The sequence below is a fragment of the Tamandua tetradactyla genome, chromosome 15 (genome assembly GCF_023851605.1).
Source record: "Tamandua tetradactyla isolate mTamTet1 chromosome 15, mTamTet1.pri, whole genome shotgun sequence".
Taxonomy (NCBI): Eukaryota; Metazoa; Chordata; class Mammalia; order Pilosa; family Myrmecophagidae; genus Tamandua; species Tamandua tetradactyla.
Window position 1 is genome coordinate 62347112 of NC_135341.1, and position 26639 is coordinate 62373750.

A 26639-nucleotide genomic window follows, 5' to 3' on the forward strand; every position below is an offset into this window, starting at 1 on the left:
ACTAATACAATCTATATTTCTGGATTGTCCCGATTTGACTCTCCAAGGCAAGATACCATATTGGGGAAGAACCTGGAGGCAAAAAGCCTCACAGAAAAAAAAAACAGGGTGTGGATTTAAACTGAAGTGCTACAGGACAGGACAGGCCCCAGAATGGAAAAGTGCAAGGAAAAGGGAGCACTGAATGAGGGAGAGAATTTAAATAATAGAACTAGGGAGAAAATCCTCCACAAGAACAAACAGAACAGATCAAAATTCCAAGAGAAAGAATGGAGGAAAGGAAGCTTTCTCTGGGGGTGAAACAATTACACAAATAGTGCAGTCTTAAAAATTTTACCACATATACAGGACAGGAGTCCAGTGAAGAAGAGCTGAATAAATTTTATCAGTTAAATGTGCAATTATAAAGGGCTAGAATAAGTTGAACCAAGTGTCAAAGAAAAGCCTTAACACAAAGCCAATCAACAATAAAGCCGTAGGCAAGGGAGTGAAACTGACCTTCAGAGTACACTCATCAAGATAATCAGATGCCTAGACATCAGCAAAAATTTACAAGTTATACTGAAACAGGAAAGTATGGCTCAGTCAAGGAAACAAATTAAAACTCCAGAGAAGACACAGAATTTTGAACAAGTAATCAAATAAGTTCAAACAAACCTCATAAATTAATTCAAAGAGATGAAGGAAAATATGGAGAAAGAGCTAAAAGCTATTAAGATGTGTGAGCATAATTAAGAATTTGAAAAAATAAAAAGAATAATAAATTATGGGGATGACAGGCACAATAATGCAAGTTAAAAATACATTAGAGGCATGCAACAACAGAAGGAAATAAATAACAAAGATTAGATAAGAAATAAATGAAATTGAGAATGAAAAAACAATACAATTAGCAAAACTAAAAGTTGATTCTTTGAAAAGAGCAATAAAATTGACAAAACTTTAGCAAGATGGTCCAAAAAAAAAAAGACACAAAGAATAAAATCATAAATGATTACTACTACTAGCCCCACAGAAATAAAAAGAATCATAGGAGGATACTGTGAATAGCTGCATTCAAACAAATTAGACAACCTAGATGAAATGGAAAAAATCTGAGAAATACACAACCTACATACATCGATTTTAGAAGAAATAGAGGACCTCAGCAGACCAATTTCAAGTAAAAAGATTGAATCATTCATCAAAAACCTTTCAACAAAGAAAATCCCAGGATAAGATGACTTCACAGGGGAATTCTGCCAATTATTCCAAGGTGAATTAATACCAGTCCTGCTCACACTCTTCCAAAAAATTGAAGAGGAGGGAATACAGTCTAACTCATTCAGTGAGGCCAACTTCATCCTAATACCAAAGACAAATGAAGGCACTACAAGAAAAGAAAATCACAGACCAGTTTTGCTTATGAATGTAGATTGAAAAATCCTCAACAAATGCTTGCAAATCAAACATAACAGCACATTAAAAAATTATGCAGCGTGGTTCAGTGGTAGAATGCTCGCCTTTCATGCAAGAGATCGGGGTTTGATTCTCGGACCACACACCCCCACCAAAAAAAACTTATGCCCCATGATCAAGTGGGTTTTTATAACAGATATGCAGAGGTGGTACAATGTAAGAAAATAAAGGGGATACACCACAATAACTAAACAAATGGGAAAAACACATGATCTTCTCCATTGATGTAGAAAAGGCATTTGACAAAATCAAGCATCCTTTTTTGATAAAATCATAAGCTAGAAGGAAACTGCCTCAAGATGATAAAGGGCATATACGAAAAGCCCAAAGGTAACATCATACGGAATGGTGAAAGATTGTAAGCTTTCCTCTAAGATCTGGGACAAGAAAAGGACTGCCACCCATAGTTATGCAACATTGTATTAAGAGTTCTAGCCAGAGTGACTAGGCAAGAAAAAATAATAATAAAAAGCATCCAAATTGGAAAGAAAGAAAAGTAAAACTCACTGTTTGCAAATGATGTGATCCTATATTTAGGAAGTCCCCAAAAATCTACAGCAGAGTTCCTAGAGTTAGTGAACAAATTCAGCAGAGTGGAGGATACAAGATTAATATGCAGAAATCAATAGTATTTCTCTACACCAATAATGAGCAGCTGAGGAGGAAATCAAGAAAAAAGAATCCATGTAGAATAACAGCTAAAAGAATCAAATACCTAGGAATAAATTGAACCAAGGATGTGAAGAATCTGTACACAGAAAGCTACACAATATTGCTGAAAGAAATCAAAGAAGACTTAAATAAATGGAAGGACATTCCGTGTTCATGGCTTGGAAGACTAAGTATTAAGATGTGAGTTCTACCAAAACTGATTTACAGATTCAATGCAATCCCAATCAAAATTCCAGCAGCCTACTTTTGCTGAGATGGAAAAGCCAATTATCAAATTTATTTGGAAGGGAAATGTCATGGTTAGGGACAGGTGTCAACTTGGCCAAGTTGTGGTACCTGTTTATCTGATTGGGCAAGCGCTGGCCTGTCTGTTGCAATGAGGACATTTCATAGGATTAGATCATGATCACATCAGCTGCATCCACAGCTGATTCCATTTGTAATCAGCCAAAGGGGAGGGTCTTCTGCAATTAGTGATGCTAAATCTAATCATGGGAAGCCTTTTAAGGAGGACTCAGAGGAGACAGGTTCCATTCCTGCTTTGGCTGGTGAGCCTCTCCTGTGGAGTTCATCCAGGCCATCCATCGGAGTCATCGGCTTCGCAGCCTGCCCTGTAGATTTTGGACTCTGCGTTCCTACGGTCACGTGAGACACTTTTATAAATTTTATATTTGCAAGTGTTCCCTGTTGATTCTGTTTCTCTAAAGAACCCTAACTAATACAGGTAAGATGCCCCTAATAGCGAAAACATCTTTAAAAAGGAGAGCAAAGTTCGAGGACTCCCACTTCCAGTCTTTATATTACATAGGTACTGTGGTCAAAACATGGTATTGGCACAGGGATAGATATATTGACCAATGGAATCAAACTGAGAGTTCAGAAGGAGCACGGTACTGGCACAGAGATAGATATATAACCAATGGAATAAAATTGAGAGTTCAGAAATACACCCTCATATCCGTGGCCAATTGATTATTGACAAGGCTGCCAAGTCTACTCAATTGTGAAAGAATAATTTTCTTCAAAAAATGGTACTTGGATAATTGGACATCCATATGAAGAAGAATGAAGAGGACCCAAATTACAAATAGAAAAATTAACTCAAAATGGATCAAAGACCTAAGTATATGAACCAGGGCTATAAAACTCCTAGAAGAAAATACAGGGAAGCATCTTCAGAATCTTGTGTTCAGCTCAGCAATGATTTCTCAGACTTTACACCAAAGCCCAGACTACAAAAGAAAAAACAGATAAACGGGAACCCCTCAAAATTGAATACTTCAGTGCTTCAAAGGACTTAGTCAAAAGGGTCAAAAGGCAACCAACTCAATGGAAGAAAATATTTGGAAACCACATATCTGATAGTGATTTAATATCCTGTATATATAAAGGAATCCTTCACTAGTAAATAAATAGCCAATTATAAAGAGTGCCAAAGGGTTGAATAGATATGTCTCCAAAGAAGATATGCAAATGACTAAAAAGCAGATGAAACGGTGCTCAAAATCATTAGCTTTTAAGGAAATGCAGATCAAAACCATAAGTTATCATTTCACACTCACTTGAATGGCTCCTGTTTAAAAAAAAAAATTCTAAGTGCTGGAGAGGATGTGGAGAAACAGGAACAGGAATACTTATTCACTGTTAGTCAGAATTTAAACTAGTACAGCCGCTTTGGAAGATAATTTGACATTTCCTCAGGAAACTAAGTATAGAATTACCTATGACCCGATAATCCTGCTACAAGGTATATACCCACAAGAATTGAAAGCAGAGATATTTTCAAACTAATGTTCATAGCTGCATTATCACAGTTGCCAAAATATAGAAGCAACCAAAGTGTCCATCAACCAATAAATGAATAAACGAAATGTGTTATGTACATATAATGAAATATTACTCGGCCATAAAAAAGAATTGAGCCCCAATACATGCTACTGCATGGATATACCTTGAAGACATTATGCTGAGTGAAATATGCCAGACACAAAAGGACAAATATTGTATGATCTCACTGATATGCACAGGTTATAATAAGAAAACTCATAAGAGTTAGAATCTAGATTATAGGTTACCAGGGGATAGATTGAGGGTAGAGAAGGGGAGCTTAATTTATACAGAATTTCTGTTTAGGTTGATTGTAAAGTTTTGGAAATGAATGGTTATGATGGTAGTGTAATTAATAATACTAAATTATATAGATGAATGTGGTTTAAAAGTGGAAACTACGTCATATGTGTTATTAGATTAAAAATTAAAAGAGAAAGCATAGGGCTATGTAACACAGTGAACCCTACTGTAAACAATTGACTATAATTTGTAGTGCAAGTATAAGAACGTTCTTTCATGAATTATAACAAATGAACACTAATACAAGGGTTATTAATAGGGTGATATTTGGGAGAAAATCCACCTAATGTAAACTATGGACTATAGTTAATACTATTTTAATATGCTTTCATCAATTGTAACAAAAGTATCACATAATGCAAAGTATCAGTAATAGGAGAATATATGAGAACACTATTTTTACATGATTTTTCTGTAAACCCACAACTTCTCTAAAAAATTTTTTAAAATAGGACATTTCATAGGCCTATGTATTGGGTGTTTTAAGGGAGGTAATCCATGTAAATTGCTTCACACAGGGCCTAGAACATAAATTTTCTCAATAAATGTTGGCTGCCACTGTTAAAAATAGTACAATTATAAAAAAGTACTACTGTCAGCTGTAACAAATGTTCCACACCAGTGCAAGGTGTTATTGGTGGAACAGTATATGGGAACCCATTATTTTATCCATCATTGTTGTGTAAACCCCCAACTTTTCTTATAAAAAAATTTTCAACAAGTATTACATTTAAGAGCCAAATAAGACATTATCCAAAAAGAAGAGGAATAATGCAAAATGTTACAAAAGGTAGAAAGAAGGCTAATGGGCTTGGGAAACTTTCATCCTTAACTACAGAAATGAGTTTGCAAATCCATCTTCTACTGATTATATTGCGTGATTTGATTAGAAAAAAATGTAGACATTGTACTTTTTTCTTATAGTTTTAAATATATCGCTAATCAGAACCAAAATGTATGTTTGATTAGTAAAGGAAAAAAAACTTTTGATGTAAAACAGACAGATTTTGCATTTTAAACGTCCGTTTTTACTCCAAATAACTTTTGCTCTCTCAAGCAATTATTTGCTTCTTTATGTAGCATTAGTATATGGTTACCCAGCTGCTGTAATCGCTCTGCAATCAGCAACTTTCTATTTTTATGACTTAGTTTTCTCAGAGTTGTGCCAATGCATATGTAATGAAATAAGGCAAGAAAATAAACTTTACTGTTCAAGATTGTTCAAGTGCTATTAAAACCACACAATGAATGATGTAATTTCCATATTGAAAATAATTAAATTGAAAATAAAAATACTCTAAATGAGTTCTTATCCTCTCTATAAATGAAAATCTGTGTTAAACAAACAGGTATTTCTGTAAGTGCCTTGTTTTTGTAAGCATTCTTTTAAATAATATAAATGGAGACATTGCATTTTTAAAAATTTCTGTATTCAGGTAAATGGCATATTCTCTTCATTGAGAATTCTGTGTATTTCTCCATACCAAATCAACATCAAGTTTCTACACTCATCTCTTGCATCCATCTCTTCTTATTGATAAAAACCAGTCCTTCCCCTGAATCCCTACCCCTCTATCTACCTTGGGATCTCAAATTTACTGTGTCCAGTCTGAAACCACTTTTTTCCTTAGGGATCCTTCTCAACAGCACTTAAACCTTGTTGTAGGCAAGTTTTCAATCAAGTTTGAAACTGGTATCAGTTTCACTGGTATCAGAATAACCTGGAGATGTAGATTTCTGGACCTAACCCTAGATTGGCTGGTTTAGAAAGCGGGAAGGAGGGGACTTGGGAATCTACATTTTTAATGACAGATTAATGTTTGAGAACCTTTCTTCTAAGCTTTTCTATCTTAGAAAGAAGCCAGCATACAAATAGCCCTGGATGTCACATCTCCTTTATTTCTTTCCTCCTTTTCACAGGCAAGTTTCATGAAGAGTCATCTGTACCCGTCACTTCATCTTTATTTCTTATGTACTTGTCTAGTGGTCTTCCATACTTTCTTAATCATATGCCCTATCAATAAAATGTCTGATCATATATTCTCAATAAATTGATATTTGTTTATGAATTATATCATGTACTACTATGCTAATGTATTATATACATTATGAAAATAACATAAAAGAAGCTAAAGAAAAATATCTAAAAATTAATAGATTTTTAATGAATATGGACATAAATCAATATTTTAAATCTTCATAATTTCAAATCCAGTGGCCAGTTTTGTCACATTTCAGTGGATTGTTATTGGTATCAAAACAGCTGTTGAAGAACTGTCTTTTCCACCCATTCCTAGTGCTTCATACACTGCCTAAAACTAAACTAGGTATTTAAGTAATTTTTTTTAATTTTTAAATTAATCTAATACTCCTAGTTTTAATAAGCACATATAACCCAGTCTTATTTACTGTGATTGCTAATATGTTTGCATTTATTTCTGACATCTTATTTTGTGTTGTTTATGTTTCTTGTTTTTCTTTTTCTTCCATTTTGTTTTTAACTGATTGTTTTCTTTGTTCCATTATTTACCCTCTGAGAGTTGTTAAATATCCTCTTTTTAGTCTTGTAGTTATTGCCCTTAAGTTTTTAAAGCAAATACATGATTTTATATTTTCTACCAATATCTTACCACTAGACAGGAACCTGAGAAGGCTATTCTTCCTTCCCTGCCACCTTCCTTACGAAATCATTTGAGATTTTGCCTTCTACTTGTATATATTATTTATAACAGTCAAAACCTAAGTTTTACTAGCTTTCTATTTTTTCACTCATCCCTGCTTCTTTTATCCCAGATCCTATTCTCTTTATTTATTTACTTATAATTACATACTTACCTACTTAGATAATTATTTTGGTCAGGGTAATAATTCTTACAGGTATAGTTTAGGAATAATATATTCTCTGTGGTCAGAGCACAATTTTGATCCAAGTATTTATGGTCAAGAATATCCCTGTTTAAACATATACTCAATAATATAATGTATACAGTATATATATATATAAATATAAATGCAATATATTTATATATATATAAATATATTAGACTCTGACACAGATGTGGCTCCCTTCTAATACTAATGTGACGTTTTGGATATAATGTATTTCAGTGAATTCATATATTCACCTTTATGTTTATTACTAAAGTTTTTTTTGGTAAGGTATGGATAAAAATTGATTTCATTATTTTGTTTTCTGTTAGGCTACTGCTGATTCAACCATTCTAAAAATTCTTCAGTCCAACGTTAAGCATGTGCTGACCTATGAGAATCTTGCTCTCCAGAAAAAAGCATTAGCTTGTATTCCAGTCCAAGAATTAAAAAGGAGATCAGAAGAAAAGTTATCTAGAGCAAGAAAATTGGATAAAGGTAGTGGCTTTACAAACATAATCATTCATTACTAAATATGCATCACATCATTGCAAGGATATTGTCTACATTGCAATTATCTAACCTGTTTGTTTCTATTTGAATTATTAAGAAGTACAATAATAGTATAATTTTATTGCATATTTATCATGGACATAGCTGTAAAAAAAATCATTTAAACTTTTTACACCTGAAAATGTATATGCAGTTTTGCAGTCATGGCATGTGAATTGTTTTAGGAATAACACTCTAGTTCATGTACTATGTGATGGTATTATTGGTGCATCTGTGCTTTTAATGCGAATCTAACAGAAACTGTATTCTGAATGAATCCATATAATCAGAGTGTTTACTCAATTTGTTAATAGAGTATTTACTTATGAAGAGCATGGATTTTGAAGCCAACTGTCTAGGTATAATTTCAGCTCTACCACTTACTGTGCATCATTGAGCAAGTAATTTAATTTCTGTGCCTCAGTTTATTTGACAATAGGGTTGATAATTTTAAAAATATTTAAGTTAATACAAGTAAACAGCTCAAAACAATGTCTGCCTCATTCATCACCCAGTAATTATTGTCATTTTTATGAATTGTCTTATGATTTTGGTTGTTATATTTGTTCCAACTACACCATTTTTACTTTGACTTTTTTCTGTAATTTTTTTGTCTAAGTCATTTCTTAATATTGTATTTTCTGAGGAGTTTAATTTTTTTTTAGTGTTTGCTCTAAAATTTGTAACATTCATTTTTAATGAACTTAAGTTCACCTTCATGCATAGTGCAGGTACCCTAAAACCAAATATTCCGAATTCTTCCTTCCCATCCCTTATGATACTGCTGTCATTTATTTCACTTCTACATGTGCTATAATCACCCAATACATTGTTACTGTTATTTAAGGATTTTTTTAGATTAAGAATAAGAAAAATAAAAGATTTTATTTTACCGTCTTTTATTCCTTTTCTGAAGAAATCCAAATTTCTGCCTTATATCATTTTCTTTCTCCCTGAAAAACCTATGTAATATTTCTTGCAGGGCAGGTCTACCGGCAAAGAACCTTTGTTTTTTTTTTATCATCTGAGAAAGTATTTCTCTTTCACTTCTGAAGGATAATTTTTCTGGTATATAGAAATCTAGGTTGGTATTGTTTTTTCTTTCAACAACACTTGAAATATTTCACTCCACTTTCTTTCTGTTTGTAGGTTTTCAGATAAGAAGTCTACTATAATTCCTAATTTTATTTCTCTGTAGTATAAGCTCCCCAACCCTCACCCGTTTGGCTTCATTCAAGATTTTATCTTTGATTTTCTGCAGTTTGGATGTGATACGCCTAGCTATAGTTTTCTTATAGTTATCCCACTTGGTGTTCTTTGAGTTTCGTGGATCTGTATTTGGTGGCTCATTAATTTTGGAAAATTTTCATCCATTATTGCTTCAAATTTTTCTTCTCTCTTTTCTTTCTGATGTTTTGCTTTTCTCTTTCTTCCTCTGGCATTCCAATTATGTTTCTTGTTTTACCATCATTTATCTCTGTGCCTCAGTTTTCTATAATTCTTAGATGATTTATTCCATTTTGAAATTGTTCCATAGTTCTTTCATGATCTGTATTATTTATTTCATTCTTTTTTTCTTTGCATTTTAGTTTAGAAAAATTATATTGACCTATCTTTAAGTTTACTGATTGTTTCCATAGCTGTGTTCAGTCTACCAATCTACTAATGAGCCTTAAAGGCATTCTTCATTCAAGTATGCAGTATTTTTTTTATTTCTAGCATTTCCTTTCTAATTTTTCTTAGAGTTTCGGTGTATTTACATTACCCATCTGTTCTTCCATACTGTTTACTTTTTCCGTTAAAGGCCTTAACATATTAATCATAGTGATTTTAATTTTAAATTTCCTGTCTGATAATTCCATCATCTGTGCCATATCTGAGTCTGATTCTGATGCTTGCTCTGTTTCTTCAGATTGTGTTTTTTGTTGCCTTGTATTTTTTTGTTGAAAGCTACACATGGTTTATTGGGTAAAATAAACTGAAGTAAATAGACCTTTGTGTGAGGTATCATTTTAATCTAGCCAGGAATTTGGGCTGTGTTTAATGTTTTCTGTAACTGTATATGTGAGAGGCTTCGGTCAAGTGTACTTGTTTTTGTCTTTCCGATTGTCTTTGGGTTTCCCTCACTCCTCACTGTTCCTACCTAGAGATAGGCTATGTTGTGCAGCTCTTCTAGCTGTAATCTGCTGCTATACCAGAGCCTTGTTGGTAAGGTGATAGAGGTATACACAAAGAGAAGTGTTCTGTGATTTTATGATTAAATCTCAGTGTTTTAGTGGGCCTGTGATCTTCACAAGTAATTCTTAGGTTTTTTTCCCTCCCTGGGTGAGACAAAAGCTGGAGGGGGCTAGAGTCAAGGAAATGCCTTTCCCCCAGGTCAGATAAGGCTCTAGCAAAGTCTTTTTCCTTAGAGAGGAGGCGTTTGTTAGGGAGATGCTCTGGGCATGTTTCATACTTTTCCTCTTCCTGCCAAAACCATGAGGAAACCTTTCTTGGCTCTTTACCATGGGGACCTGGTGGGATTCCTGGAGATAAAACCCACAAGTCTGGTGGGCACCTAAGATTGTGTTTCATACTTTTCAGCTAATGTCCATTCAGCCTCCAATAATTTGAAAACATTCACCATTTAAGTGTTTCTACTAGTTTATGCTCCAGTGTTGTCTGCTCCAGATAAGCAGATCTTGGCTATGATTCTTTATATTTGACTAAGACTTTCTGCATTTGCCTGCCTCTCCAAATTTCTGGGTGGCTGTTTGCCCTGCAGCCTCAGTTCTCTGATAAGCCCAAAAAAATTATTGATTTTTTTTAGTTCAGCTTTTTGTGGTTGTAAGGACAGGAGTAACAGCCTCAGGCTCTTTATGGGTCTGCACTGAAACTGAAAACAACCCTCTGAGGGGTTATTTAACTGTGTTTCTCTTTTCCTTTTTACTCATTTAATCATTTACCTGTGTCATATAGATATTTTGCTATCTCTTGTAATTTGGTTGTTTCATCTTTGTTTTAATATTATAATGTCTCATTTCCTTGTGTTTGATGACCTGGGTCTTAGACTTAATTCAGCTATAGGTTTGTTTTCTGACCTTGAGATAGGTTCTTGTTTTTTTAGATTAGTAGTTTTTTAAAGGCTTATCAATAAGTGATCACTAAAGCCCTGTCCAGCTTCAAAGTACTGTTTTCCTTTATGTGATGCCTTACATCAATGCCTGTTCAGCAGCTACTTACTGAGCACATGCTGTGTATGTCATTGGGCTGGGCCCTACAAGGGAAGCACAGTTGAAAAAAATGACCCCTGCCTTAAGCAGTAGTTGAGCAAGTGAAGAGAATTAATTAAAATATGAAGACAACAGAATTAAAGCAGGATTCAGCAAATGGAATATAAAAAGCACAAATTTTAAAAGATTATATTGCCAAATGAATAAATTACAGTGAGAAATATCCAGAGCAGAATACTTCTGTTTGTATACTGTACATTCTCTCTCTCTAGACAAATAATAATCAGAAAATTGTTCACGAAGATAGAAGCCACAGAAAGGAGCATCAGTTACGTGAGTAGTGTGGTCATCCTGATACACTTCCACATCTGCCCTCTCAGTGGGAATGGTCTTAACTGTGTACCAGGAATCCTTCAAGTCCATTATCTAAGGCTCTTTCCCCATAAAGTCTGCTAATGGTCCCCACTGACATTTGCCCTAGCATTTTCTCCCTCTAATTATAAAGGTAATATGTGTTCTTTATAGAAAACTTGGAAAATATGGAGAAAATAAACCATCCATGACCTCATTGCATAATAAGACTAAGGTTTGTGTATATGTCCTGAAAACTGAAAATAGGAAAGTGTATAATGGATTTTTAATTAAAGGGAGAGGAAGAGAACACATAAGGTGGGTAGTAGAGTATTATGAAAATCAGCACAAGGTTGGGCTTTTGTGTTAAAAGTTATGAGGGATGCATTCAGTTTATAACCTGAGATGTCAAACACTTTAACAGGGCAGCTGCCAGGGATTTTCTTTCAAGTGTAGTGAACAGCATGCATGGAGGCAGAAAAGTACAGTCTCTATTTGGGGAATAATGAGTAATACAGCTGGCTATGAATAGGATACATGTGGAGCAACAGTGGAAGAATATTTTAACTGACGTTGAATTTCAGGGAGAACAATGTATACTGAATTTCTTTTTATATTTTTAATTTTCCCCAAAAAGAACTAGAGGTAAAAAGAAATAAAGGATATATCCCATAAGATTTTTGTTTGTTTTCTTTTTTCCCCCCATAAGATTTTTGAAATAGGAAAAAAAAGAAAGAAAACAAGGACCAAAGAAATTATGAGGAAGCACATATTTTAACCATCAGGCTAATGTTACATTGTTAATATAATCGAACATATAGAAAAATGGAATATAATTTTGTCAGTGTTACCCAGAAGTCAATGTTGTTTGTCTCTTAACTCAGCAGGGTTAACCATTTAAGCTTTAAGCAAGTGAGGGGCATCAAAAATATGTTTAAGGAACATTAATCCAGTAAAAGCTTGTAATATTAAGGAGAATCAAGACAGTACAGAAGAGAAAATTAAAACATAATAGTAGGGCGGGCCATGGTGGCTCAGCAGATAGAGTTCTCACCTGCCATGCCAGAGACCACATTCAATTCCTGGTGCCTGTCCATGCAAAAAAAAACACAAAGCATAATCATAATAGAATATGTATATATGAAGTAATAGGGGCAAGAGTGTTTTGAAATTACAAGGGATAATGTAGTTGTGAGAATTGTTACAGTGATAGAATATATGGTTTGCAGTTGATTGGTACAGAATGATGTGATATGGAGTTGTGTATGCAGATGGACGGCCTTAATTTGAATCCAGACAACTAGAAAATATGAGGAGTCAATAGGAATAGACATTGAAGGGAAATGAAGTATGTGATTTGAGGATACCACCTGCAGGTAAAAATATAGACCTAGAGTTTAGTTAAAAGGTTAGGCCTCAACATATACTTAAGGGTGGTAGTAAAGCCATGTAAGTAAATGGATTGCCAAGACTAAAAGACAGCTGTATGGAGAGGGACTGCAAAGGTTCTAGAAAATAGGATAGCACTAGCCATAAGTGGTGTGCCAGTTTTAAAATATTATGTTCCCCAGAAAAGCCATGTTTTAATCCTGATTCAATCTTGTGGGGGCAGCTATCTCTTTTAATCCTGATTCAACATTGTAGGCTGGAAACTTTTGATTAGATTATCTCCACAGAGATGTGACATGCTCAGTTGTGGGTGTGACCTGTGATTAGATGGAGATGTGACTCCACCCATTCCAGATGGGTCCTTATTAGTTTTTTAGAGTCTTTAAAAGGGGAGACATTTTTGAGAAACCTCAGAAACAACAGACCTGACAGAGCGAGACATAGATGCTGACACTTGGAGAACAGAGACATGGGTGTTTGGAGCCCAGCAGACATCACCATGAGATGTTAAGCAAGCCAGAACCTAGAGAGAGTCAAGGGAAGCCAAGAGATAAAGGCGAACCACAGAAAAGCAAAGTGAGGAACCCCCAGAAGAATAGAAGCTGAAAGCGGTGGGGCCTGGGAGCAAGAAATGAAGCAGATGCTGGTTATTTCCCAGCTGACATAGGTGTTCCAGACCCAGCCTTTCTTGAGTGAAGGTAACCTCTTGTTGGTGCCTTAATTTGGACACTTTCACTTCCTTAGAAGTGTAAACTTGTAAAGAATTAAATTCCCTTTTTAAAAGCCATTCCATTACTGATATATAGCATTCTGGCAGCTTACAAACTAATACATGTGGGTATTTAGATAAAATTAAATTAAGAATTGTGTTCTTAAGTCACACCTGCCACGTTTCAAGTACTGAGAAACTGCAGATGACTAGTGGCTACCCTTTTCCCTAATACAGTATGGGTTATTTCTATCATTACTGTTAGTTCTATTGAATAGACATATTCAAGAATCACCTACAGTAAGATATGGAGAGAGGAAAAAAAAATAAATAGTGAAGGAAATATAAAACATAATGTGAAATAAGTGATATGATAGATTCATATACACATTAGCGTTATGTTGGGCTGTGAGTAATAATGAGTTGACTTAGTGTTTTATTTTGTTGGTATGTTTTTTTTGTAAGAAATTTTGGAAGTAGGCAGTGTGATGCTAGAGATGAGCTCTAAGACATCATCAGAGACCCAGGTGGTACCTTTTGTGTTTTGGTTCTGCCATATATTGTTCCTGTCCTCCAGGTTACCTCTTAGTTGAGGATGGCTGCTGGAGCTCCAGCCATTACATCTACAGATCAGGAATAAGAAAGGGAGAAAAGCAAAAGAATTATGCTTATAAAAGGTCAAGCCTGTTACCTTGAGGCAGCCTTTCTTGGCGTCTCATAACAGTGCTTAATCATTTGGCCTCGTGTGACTGCCAGGGAGGCCAAGACCTGTGTTCCTTAGCTGGAGTGGTCCTTTAGCTGGTGTATTACCATCTCAAATAAATTGAAATTCTGTAAATAAAGGAGTGGCAAATGGATCTTGTCTGGCAACTGGCAGTCTCTAACCCGGTGAATATCTGTACTGAAACTTCAAGTCCTCCACTGGCCAGGTTGGTGGTTTTCTTTCAGTTGTCCCCCACCCCCACCCCCATGGAGTTTCCCTCAGAGTGTATAAACTCGGAAAAGTGCTCTGGTTTGCAGTGGAAGTGGGGACCTTGAAACCCCTTGCCAACTAAGGTACCTCCAGAGATAGTTAAGGCTCAGAATACAGTTTGGTAGCTGTGAAGTGGGAGACTGAAAGTTTTTCATGATTGAATATTCCAGATTCAGGTGAAACACTTATTTGGAAGAGGAAGAAATTTTCATTTTGGAAAAGTAAAAACAGAATATTCTTGGCTTAGTAAATTGGGTCTTAAAGGCGAAACCATGATGTGTGTCTAAGGCATGTCTCTGTACTGGTATTTTTACCTGTTTTCTCCTTGTTCCCTCTGTTTTGTATGCTGCTATCAGTGGTTTTCATAGAGTGGGGTTAGGGCCTATGCATGTTATTTTTGGCACTGAAAAGTTACTAGAAATCTATATTTATGTGGTATTTTTAAAGTTGCTAAGTTTATAAATTCAAAGTCTTGATTGTATTACCAAAAAAATGCAGAAACTCTCCATGCTCTAAATGTTATCTTTGCTGAATTTAGCATTTAAGTCAAACTTCCCTTCAACCCCATTCCTCTGAGATTTCTGAGTTTCTACTTTCATTTCTTGGGAGCCTTAACTAAGGATATTGCCTGACCAGTGAAAACTGACTCCTTCAGATGTGCTTCACTCTGGGATATTCATACTTGTAGCTAGAAATCTGCTGATTTTTATTTGTAATGCATGTGATACAGAAGGACGAGTATGCTGTCTTCTTTTCCCTTGCTTTTCCATCTTGATAATGACTTATTTGGTGAACAATAATTATTCTAAGTAATATTTTCAAACTTGTTTGTTCATTCCTTCAAAAATATTTACTGAGGCTTGTTATTTAGCAGACACAGTTCAATGTGTTCAAATAGTGAGTACAACAAAGTCTCCCTGTCTTGGGATGAGGCAGACCAAATAATGTACATATGTATGTATGTATCTCTGGTAGTGGTAAGTGCCGGGAATACAAACAAATCAGGGTAACAGAATTTTCCGACAGTGAGTTGGAAGAATGCTCTTTTGTATAGAGAACATTAGCAACCACAAAGGCCCCTTGAGGTGGGAGTGAATTTGGCTAGTGCAAGTGATAGCAGTGAGGGGTTACTGTAGCAAAATGAAAGAGCTGAAATTTGAGGTCAGAGATAAATGGGTATATAAATTTGCCTATGGCTGACGTAGCAAATTATCATAAACTCAGTGGCTTAAAAATAAAAATTTATTTTCTCACAGGTCTAGAGGCCAGAAGTCCAAAATTAGTCTCAATTAGCCAAAATCAAGGTGTTTGAAAGGCCACACTCCCAGCGATTCTGGGAAAGAATCTGTTCCTTGTCTCTTCCAGTTTCTGGTGGCTTCTGACATACCTTGGCTTGTGCCCATAAAATGCCAGTGTTAAAGACCAGCATCTTCAAATTTCTCTCTGCTCTGTCTTTGCATGTCTTTCTCCTCAATATGTATAAACTCTCCCTCTTCCTTTCTCTTGTATAGATAAAAGTGATTACATTTAGGGCCCACCCATATAATCCAAGATAATCCTCCATTTTAATATCCTTAATTTAATTATATCTGCAAAAATCCCATTCCTTCCTTTTTTAAAACGAAGTTTTTGCCAAATAGTAAAACCGTCGCAGGTTTCAGGGATTTTCCAGCCTATCATGGGAGTGGGGGCGGTCAGTAGAAAGTGCAAGAGTAGGGACTTTGAATATTCTGAAAGAGATGGCAAACCATTGGAGGATTTTGAGCAAAGTGATCTGCCTTTCATTTTTAAAGTGATTCCTCTGGCTGCTGTGTGACTAGACTAAGGAGGAGAGTGGCAATGCTATATTTCTGAAATTCATTTTTTTCTTTAATAGAATTTGTGGGTTTAAAGAACGATCATGTATAAAATATGGGATCCCCATATACTGCCCTATTATTACCCCTTGCATTAGTGCTGAACATTTGTTGCAATTGATGAAAGCACATTTTTATAATTGTAGTATTAACTATAATCCATGGTTTAACTTGGGTTCGCTGATGGGTAGTGCAGTTTCATGAATTTTTTTAATGCTTTTTATATTGTGAAAGATAAATATACAAAACAACAAATTTCCAAGTACATTTTAACAAGTAGTTATACAGCAGATTTTAAAGTTTGGTATGAGTTACAGTTCCACAATTTTTCATTTTTTCTTCTAGCTTCTCTGAGACACTGGAGAGCAAAAGGAATATCAATATATTGATTCAACAGTCATATTCATTTGCTAAGTCCCATCTTCTCTCTTATACTCTTCCTTCTCTTTTTTTTTTGTGTGAAAAAGAACACATATACAAAAAAGCAATACATTTCCCCAAAGTGCATTGCAATAATTAGCTGTAGAACAGATTTCAGAGTTTAGTATGCATTACAATTCTGCAATTTTAGGTTTTTAATTCTAGCTGCTCTAAGGTAGTGGAGACTTAAATGAAATATCAGTATACTGATTCAGTACTCATACTCATTTGTTAAACCTGGCCTTCTCTATATAACTCAACCATCATCTTTGATCTTTCTCATTCTTTAGAGGTATTTGGGTTATTCCGATTTTCATGTTGGAAGGGGCTGTCGATTGTGTAGTGCAGTTCCATGGATTTAAAAAAAAAATTTATACTTTCTATATGGTAAACTAAAATTCGTTGTTAATACTGTAAGTAACTCATGAATATCTTGTGGGAACTCTTTCATATTACACGTGAAAAGCTAAACTCTGTCAGTCATTAACACTCTCTCCAGAAGTAACAGCTATTATGTGATATGTTCTTTACATTTTTCTTCCTATGTATTTATGCCCATAGTTATCTTATCTATAAAAATAGTTTAAATTGTGTGGTTTACTAAAAGATATCCAATCCATAAATATTCAACTGCTTGGGGTTTTTCATTTACTAATATATCTTAGAAATCTTTTTTTTTTTACTTCTCCATAGTGTCTATGGTATGCATATACAATTTTCATACAGTCCCCTGTTAGTGGACATTGAGACAGTTTAGTTTACTGTTTTGTTTTGTTTCTCTAAACACTGTTGCAGCAAATATTCTTGTAAAGTATACCTCCCTAGTACACTTGAACAACTGTTTCTCTGGAACAGATATCAAAATTTCAAGGGTAAAGACACTTTTATCCTTTAATAGATCTTGCTATATTGTCTTCCAAATTGTACCAGAAGTATCTAAAAGGATTTGTTTCCCCTTAATAAAGTACTTGGACTTTTTTTATGTACTTATTGAATTTTTCTAGTGGTCTTGTTAACATTCTTACTGGTTTGCAGTTCATTATATTTTCTAGATATTTCTCTTTTCTTTGTTAAATGTTACACTTGTTTTTTCTCCTAGTGTTCCTCACTTTATTTTTATTAGTGTACCTTTTCAAATTCAAAAGTTTTAAATTTTGATACTGTAAAATTTCATTTTTTTGTTATTGATTTACAATTTGTGCCTTGCCTTCCCTACATAGTCATTAATATATCTCCCGTATCTTCCACTGCTACTCTTAACAGTATTCCTTCCAAATGTCTGTATGTGTATATGTGCATATATAGGTAAATATATGTGTGTATATATATATATATTTTTTAATTAATGAAATATGGTGAGGATCTCATATTTGGATAGCTATTTGTCCCAGTATTGTTTATTGAACAACCAATCCACTTAGAATTGCTTTAAAATACTAACTTTGACTTAGACATCCATCTTTCAAGACTTGCTTTTGTTTCATTGATCTGTTTGTCTTTACTTTTACCAATATCACAATATTTTACTAGAATTTGTAATATGTGTTGATGTCATATTGTTAGGAGAGAAATTTACCTCATTATTTTTATTCAAAGTTGTCTTTGCTATTTTGTGCATTTTTACTTCCATATGAATTAGTTAAATTTGTTAGCTGTTCAAATTTTATGAAAAATTTTATTGTAATTTAAATTGGGAATGCATTTGCTTACGTATAATTTGTGGAGAATTAACATTTTTAGAATATTGTTATTTCTATCCTTTTATGTTTTCTGTAAAATTTATTTCCTTCTGAAGTTTCATTTTTAAAGATATCAAACATAAATATAAGATTGGAGTAATATATCAAACACCTGTAATCAACAAACTTTATTAGGTCTTAATATTATACCTTATATTTCTTACATATATATATTTTCTTACTGTTGTTAATAATAAAATATTAAAGATTGAGATGAAAGCCCCCTGTACATGCCTTCTTGATCCTGTTCCCCACTCCTTCCCTCCTTTCCCAAAGGTAAACACAGCCTTGAATAAAGTGAAGAGTTATCTTTTTACTTAATAAAATGGATAAAATATTATCTGTCCTTACTTGTTAGAGTTGTTAAATATAGAATAGACATGGTTTTGGCTTTATGTGTTTTGGGTTGAGTTTCCATGGATATATTATATCATGCAGTTATACTGCATGATATAAAAACTAATAGGATGATGATTAAAAGAGTGTTTGTTATTCTGTGATTTCTGCCTGTGATTTTGTGATTGTTTCATATTTGCCCATGTATATATGCCCAGTAGTAAATTTGATATAGTCATATTTAAATGGTCTCCAAAAATCAGAGTTATTTTCATACCCTCCCATGCGATTCAGGATCAATACTGAACTAACCATAATGCCCAGAGAAGTTGTTCTGTTCAGTGCACATGTTACTATATAATGTAGGTTAGATAATACAATCTGATAAGCACCCTACCATTCTAAATGCGCAATTGCAGCCTGGTTCACAACATACCGATCCTTCATTTTGCATATTTGGGAAAACCTTTTAGATGAACTTATGTTTTCAAGTATTTTGGCTCCATTTTTTTAGAATTGAATGCATACAGATAAGTTGCTATAAAAATAGTGGTTTTTAGTTTTTGTCGGTGTTAGTTCTTACTTGGTTCTGTTTTAATTTTTCAGGTACTGCTATAAATGACAAGGATTTTCTTCTGCTGGAACTTTTGCATTGGTTTAAGGAAGAATTTTTTCAATGGGTGAATAACATTTTGTGCAGCAAATGTGGTGGCCAGACTAGGTCTAGAGGTGAAGCATTATCCCCTAATGATGATGAGCTGAAGTGGGGTGCAAGAACTATTGAAGATCATTACTGTGATGCATGCCAGTTCAGCAATAGATTCCCAAGGTGGGTACACACTGGATGTAAAGTCATACTCATCTCCTAATGGAATGGTTAGAAGTATATTTTTGTTAGTATAATTTTTATTTTCATTTGAAGTATCAAAAAGATATTCCTATAGAGCAGTGATCAGCAAGCTAAGGCTTGTGTCTAAATCCATCCTACTGCCTGTTTTGGTACATAAAGATTTATTGGAACACAGTCATGATGATCTGTTTAGGTATTGTTTATGACATTTTCTTACTACAATGGCAGAGTTAAATAATGGTTACAGAGACCATGTGACCTATAAGGTCTAAAATATTTAGTGTGTCCTTTTACAGGAAAAGTTTGTTGGCTCCTCTTCTAGAATGTAAAATGAGTATAGTCATAGCACATGTAATGCTGTAAATCTTTATCATTCTTTTAATATATAACTAGCTTTATATAATAATACTGATAATGTTTAATACTGATCATTGTGATAGTAATTCAACTGCTGTACTTACCTTTTGAGGGAATTACTTCAGTGAAGATGTGGCCTACCTGAATCAGAATGTATCTGAATTTTATTACTGAATGCCTTATAGGGAAGGTTGCAGAAGGAGAGAAAGTTATAGGGAGTAACCATATGCTGAAAGTCAGTGGAACTTTCACGGTTGCCATGTATACTGCCATGTGACAGAAAAGCCAAGGACCACAGATTGCCAGCAGCCAGCCCCAGAATGCCACAGTCTCTTGGGAGAAAGCATTGCCTTGATTACACCTTGATTTTGGACTTTTTCTAGCCTAAAAGCCATGAGCCAATAAATTCCCATACTTTGGTATTTATTTTGGCAGCTTGGAAGCTAAAACAATTTTGGTACCAGGAGAGGGGGGTGCTGCCATTGTAAATATTAAAAAATGTTGAAACAGCTTTAAACTGGTTAAGGAGTAGAGGCTGGAATGTGACGTACTTGATAGAAGAAGCCTAGAGTTCTTTGAAGAAACCATTGGTAGAAATATGGATGTTAAAGGTACTTCCGATGAGGCCTTAGAAAGAGGTGATGAATGTGTTACAGGAAACTGGAAGAAAAGCAAATTTGTTTTAAAGTGGCAGAGAACTTGGAAGAATTGAGTTTGATGTCAAATGGAAGGCAGAACTTAAAAGTGATGAACTTGGATATTTGTCTGAGAAAATTTCCAAGCTAAGTGTGGAAGGTGAAGCCTGCTTTCTCCTTTAAGCATATAGTGAAATGAAAGAAGACAGGGATAAGCTTTGAAATGAAATTTTTAAGAACAGAGAAACCAGAAATTAATTGTTTGGAAAATTCTGATACTGTGTTCCTGAGACCAGGGCCAGAAATAGAAATTTCTATCAGGGCCTTCCCTGAGCTTCTGGAAAATGAGTCCCTGAGGAATGGAGCTCCATGTGAGGGTTTAACTGTACATAAGTCCAGTCAGCCATTTCATTGGAAGTCAAGATTGGAAATGCAGTAACACAGGAAAGATCTGTGGAAGGTTCTGTTGTCTGATGAATTGGACCCCTGTGAACTGCATGTAAAGCCAACAAGGATTTGTGAAATTTGTATGCATAGAACCAACACTAGCCTAGACTATGAAAGGAACAGAGAACAGACAAATTAAAGGGGAAGAATGTCTTCAAGAATAGAACCATGGAAGCTGAAGTCTGGACTGAAGAGATCTCCTCACACTAAGAGAGTGGGTCACCCATGTTTGTATAAAGGGCAGTTTCACACCTGCATTTGGTGGGGGTAGGCCATCTGATCCAGTACTTGGAGGGGGTGGGCCTTGTGCCCCAACATTCATATAGAGCCGGCCACCATCCCAATGCTTGGAAAGGGTCCAGGAATTCATGGGCAGTCTGACCACAGCTTGAAGAGGATGGAAACTTCACCCCAGGGCTCAGGGAGAACATGGCTAGTGCACAACCACTTGAAAGGTGAAGGGCTGCCTCTCCATCACGCCAGAGGACAAGCATTGATCCATAGATGACTCTCATAACTTGACATTGAATGACATTTGCCCAGCTGGGTTTCAAGATTTCAGGGACCCATGACCCATTTTCCTTCCAGTTTCTCCCTTCGGGAATGAAAGTGTTTGCCCAATGTATTCTCTCCATTGTATATTGTAAGTAGATAGTATATTTTCTAGGTTCCACAGTTCCACAGCCAGGGGAATTATGCCCCAGGAGAGAGCACGCCTGAACCAGTTCCGATGAGACTTTGTACTTAGCATTGATTCTGAAATGATATAAGGCATTTGAGATGTTGTGATGGAATAAATGTATTTTGCTTGTGGAAAGAACACTCCTTTTTGTGGTCCACAGGGTGGACTGTGGTGGTTTGGAGCTATATACCTAGTTCTTAAACTTAACCATTCCTGTGAGTATAAACCCATTGGAAGTAGGACCTTTTGTTGAGATTACATCAGTTAAGTTGTGACCCAGCTGAATCAGGGTGAAAGGTATGATTCAAGAATCCCAATGACTCCCAACAGGGTATACTCAAAGAGAGTATGCCCATACACATAATAGTCAAGCTGTTGGATGCCATGGACAAGGAGGTAGTTCTGAAAGCTGCTAGAGAAAAGTAAGGTGTTAAGTACAAGGAAATCCCAATGAGATGAAACGCTAATTTCTCATCAGAAACCACAGAGGCAAGAAGGCAGTGGGACAAAGTAAAGTTCTGAAAGAAACCAGTTGCCAGCCAAGAATATCTGTGACACTAACGTTACTCTTATACCAAACCAGATGAAGATATCACAAGAAAAGAAAATTACAAACTAAGAAATTTAGAAAAGTGCAGACCAATAACCCTGATGAATATAGCTGTAAAAATCCTCAACAAAATTTTACCAAATCAAATCCAACATAAACACCGTGATCAGATGGGATTTTTCCCAGCTGTGCAACATAAGAAAATTAATTAATGTGTAATATACTACCTTAATACAACGAAGAGAAGAAAACCACATGATCATCTCAATTGACATAGAAAAGGCATTTTACAAAATCTAGTACCCTTTCTTGATAAAAACACTTAGAGCACTAAGAATAGAAAGAGGACACCTACCTCACACCATATACAAAAAATCAACTCAAAATGGATTTAAGAGCCAAATATAAGAACCAAAACTATAAAAGTCCTAGAAGAAAACATAGGGAATCATCTCCAGGACCTTGTATTAGGAAATGGTTTCTTAGACTTTGCATCAAAAGCATAAACAACAAAGGAAAAAAATAGATAAATAGGATTTCATCAGTATTAAAATATTTTGTGCATTAAAGGACTCCATCATGAAATTAAAGGGAAAACCTACAGAATGAAAGAAAATGTTGGGAAAACAGATCTCTGATAAGGGTTTAATATGTAGAATATATATTTTTAAATCTTACAGCTCAACAACAAAACGACAAACAACCCAATCAAAAGTGGGCAAAAGGGTGCAGAGATGTTTCAGTGGTAGAATGTTTGCCTTACATTTGGGAGTCCCAGGTTCAATTCCCAGACCATGCACTCCCCCCAAAAAAGCGGACAAAAAATTTATAGGGACATTTCTCCAAAGAAGATACACAAGTGGCCAAAATGCACGCAGAACGATGCTGAACATATTAGCCATTAGGGAAATGGAAATCAAAACTATACGCTAGAATGGTTACTATTTAAAAATCAGAAAATTACAAGCATTAGTAAGTATGTGGAGAAATACAAACACTCATACATTGTTGGTAGTAATGTAAAATGGTGCAGCTGCTATGGAAGACAGTTTAGTAGTTTCTCAGAAAGTATAGAAATACCAAATGACCATCAATCCCACTTCTAGGTTTAAACCCAAAAGAATTGAAAGCAAGGAGTCAAACTGTTATTTGCACACTAATTTTCATAGAGGTATTTTTCACAGTTGCCAAAAGATGGAAGCAACCAAGCATCCATCAGCAGATAAATGGATAAACAATATGTGGTATAAATAGACAATGAAATATTATTCTGCTGATAACACAGCAACATAGAATAACCTTGAAGACATCAAATTGAATTAAAAAGCCAGACACAAAAGAACAAATATTGCATGGTTTCACTGATATGAAATAATTAGAAGAAGCAAATTCATAGAGTCAGAAACTAGAATACAATTTACCAGGAGCCCAGACTGGGGTGGGGTTGGGGGAATTAATACTTAATTGGTACAGAGTTTGTATTTGGGGTGATAAGCAAGTTTTGGTAATGGATGGTGTTTGTGGCAACACAACATTGTGAATGTAGTTAATACCATCAAATTATATATATTTGGATGTGGGTAAAAAATTTTTTAGGTTGTATATATGTTACTAAGAATAAACATTTTTTAAAAACCATAGGACTTACAACACAAGTAGTGTACCCTCATGAAATCTATAGTTAATAGTATAATTAATAGTAGTATAATTATAATGATTTTGTTTCATAAATTGTAACAAGGATTCCACACTTACACAAAATGTTAATAATGGCGAAAACTTGAATGTGTGAGGGGGTATATGGTACTTCTTTATTTTCTGCATTTTTCTGTAAATCTACACTTCTCTAATAAAGAAATTAAATATGTATATAATTAAATCCATCTCTTCATAAACTCTTTTTCTAGGCAGTTAGATATAAACTAAGAAATGCAGAATGTAGTGGTAAAGGTGACATATTTATTTATATAAAGTGTTATTCTTTTCCTTTCTAATCATGGGTTATTTTAATGTTAGTTGCTCTCTGTAAATTAGACCCTCTATTAATTAGAAGGTAATCTGGTCATTTGATCTGGCACCAGTGATATTTAGAAGATGGAGGCATATGGTGTTCAGAATCTTCTGTAATTACTCCTTAATGTAAATTTGTGACTTTTCTCAATTACTTAGTTACTTAAAACCTAAATTAGTTTAATTTAGCTTAAGCAAGAGTTATCTGCTTAAGACATTGGATTGCAGAGGAGTTCATTCATGCAGCTGTTTCCTTCCTCCCTCATACTCATGGTTTGAGACAGTTATGCTCAACTGGGACACTTTTCCTGCTTAGCTGTATTACCTCAAAACCCTACTCACTAACATGTTCAAAATTTGGTGTTCCCCAGTGTTATGATTATTTTATAATTGAAGACATTTTTTAAAGGAATGTGGCAAACATATTTCAGAAAACAACTTACAAGTTTTATTATTTATTTAAATCACCTTTGAATACTTCCAAAGAATAAAATTTTAATCAAAGTGATCATTAGAAAGAAAAATGGCATTTTAAGTAAAATTGAGTTAAAAGCTAAACCTGAGTATTTTGATAAAATTATCTTTTAAATACAATAAACTGATTATATCATCTGTTATAGTAATTCACATGTTTAATGTAGATTGCCTAGAGAATTTCTGCCCATCCAAATCTTATCTGTCCTTCAAGGCCCAGTTTAAGTACAGGCTATCCTCCCAGGGTGTTCTTCTGTAACACTGAATCTGATCTGTTGTATGATTTGTATTCCATTCTGCCATATATTAAGTTATTTGTGTTAAAGCAGTCTCTCTTAGGACTGTAAACTCCTTGAATGCAGAACCACTGTCCATCTTTATTCACCAAAGATTCTGGCAGTGTCTCATTTATTTCTGGTTCTTCAGTCAATTGTTTATTGAAGTAATAAGGAATTAAATTAAATATCATTACTGTTTAGCATAAAGGTAATATAAATTCTTCAAAAGTCTTGATTTTTATAAGAATCAAAGCTTTATTATTTTTTTTAACCAGGTATAATGACCCTGAGAAACTTTTGGAAACAAGATGTGGACGATGTGGCGAGTGGGCCAATTGTTTTATACTGTGCTGCCGAGCTTTAGGGTTTGAAGCTCGCTATGTTTGGGATTACACAGGTATAAAATGTGGTATGAGCAGAAAGTACTAAGGCTTTGCATACTGACAAAATTCAGTTTTATGTTCTGGCCCCACTGTTTTTTGTCTGCTGTTTTCCAACCTTGACTGTGAGCTTCCATTTGCTTTCTCTAAAATTACAGTAATATCAACCAACCAGCTGTAATACCACCAATTTCACAAGTTTTATGTGGGGTTCACAAAATTTCTATAGTACTCCTAGCATTGTGCCTCCTTCTTTGCATTGTAAATATTCTTTCATTAACATTACTAGTTGTACCATTTCTATACTGATAAGAATAAGAATAATAATGTGTTATAGAAATCTTTATTTTTCTAAGGATTAATGTAAAAGCTTTTGTAACTTTTAAATCTCAATATATAGAAACAATGTAATAAAAGCTGCATGGATTTATTTTATCCTTATTTAGAACTGACTTATGTGTTGTGTACCTGTTAGGAAATTGTTTTTCTTGTTCTTTGAGGTTTACTTATGTTTCTGTTGTTTTTTCAGAATTAAGAGAAACCTTCAGTTAGCAGTTATTCTTCTCAAAATCAAATATAAGCATAGTAACCAGAGATTATCTTTTAGACCTTGTTGGTTCTGAATCTTGAAGTTAGAGAGAGAGCCTGCAGTTTCAAATGTGGCATTAACTCTTTCACATTGCAAATGGAACCCAATTTTTTATGTTGTTTAGTGTGTCTACCTTCTTTAGCATTACAGTACATATTATTTTTAATTGAGCCTAAAACTGACTGCATTAAAGGAAATAGTCCAAAAGTAATATGGGTATATTTCTAGGAATTTCAAAGAGAGAGAAATCAGTGAAATATAAGTGTTCTAGAGTCTTGTGTGACTTAAAACTTTCAGCATTGTTAACTAAAATTTAGAATGTTAGAAATTACTTTATGTGATTCTTATCTTAAAAGTATGTGTATAGTTATTGTACATCATTTTATTTTTATACGCTTAACTATTATTGACTTGTTTTTCCATGCCTTTCTTGTCTGATTTGAATAGACCATGTCTGGACAGAAGTTTATTCTCCTTCTCAGCAGCGGTGGCTGCACTGTGATGCGTGTGAAAATGTCTGTGACAAACCACTACTTTATGAAGTAGGATGGGGCAAGAAGCTCTCCTATGTCATTGCATTTTCTAAAGATGAGGTAGGACATCAAAAAAATACTGTTTATTTCCTTTTTTGGACAGTTTTATGGAAGTATAGCTGACATAATATAAGCCACATATATTTAAAGGGTACAATTCAGTAAGTTTTGACGATTGCGTATACTCAT

At 34.6% G+C, this 26639-nt stretch overlaps 1 protein-coding gene across 6 annotated transcripts in view; it reads left to right on the top strand.

Moving 5' to 3' along the window:
- Positions 1-26639, top strand: part of NGLY1 (N-glycanase 1) — a 77013-nt gene that overhangs the window by 32976 nt on the left and 17398 nt on the right. For all 6 annotated transcript variants that reach the window (XM_077129968.1, XM_077129971.1, XM_077129973.1 and 3 more), the window contains 4 exons: positions 7461-7626; positions 19272-19494; positions 25224-25345; positions 26365-26510. In XM_077129968.1, the coding sequence (XP_076986083.1) occupies positions 7461-7626; positions 19272-19494; positions 25224-25345; positions 26365-26510 (657 nt within the window). The remainder of the gene's footprint in view (positions 1-7460; positions 7627-19271; positions 19495-25223; positions 25346-26364; positions 26511-26639) is intronic.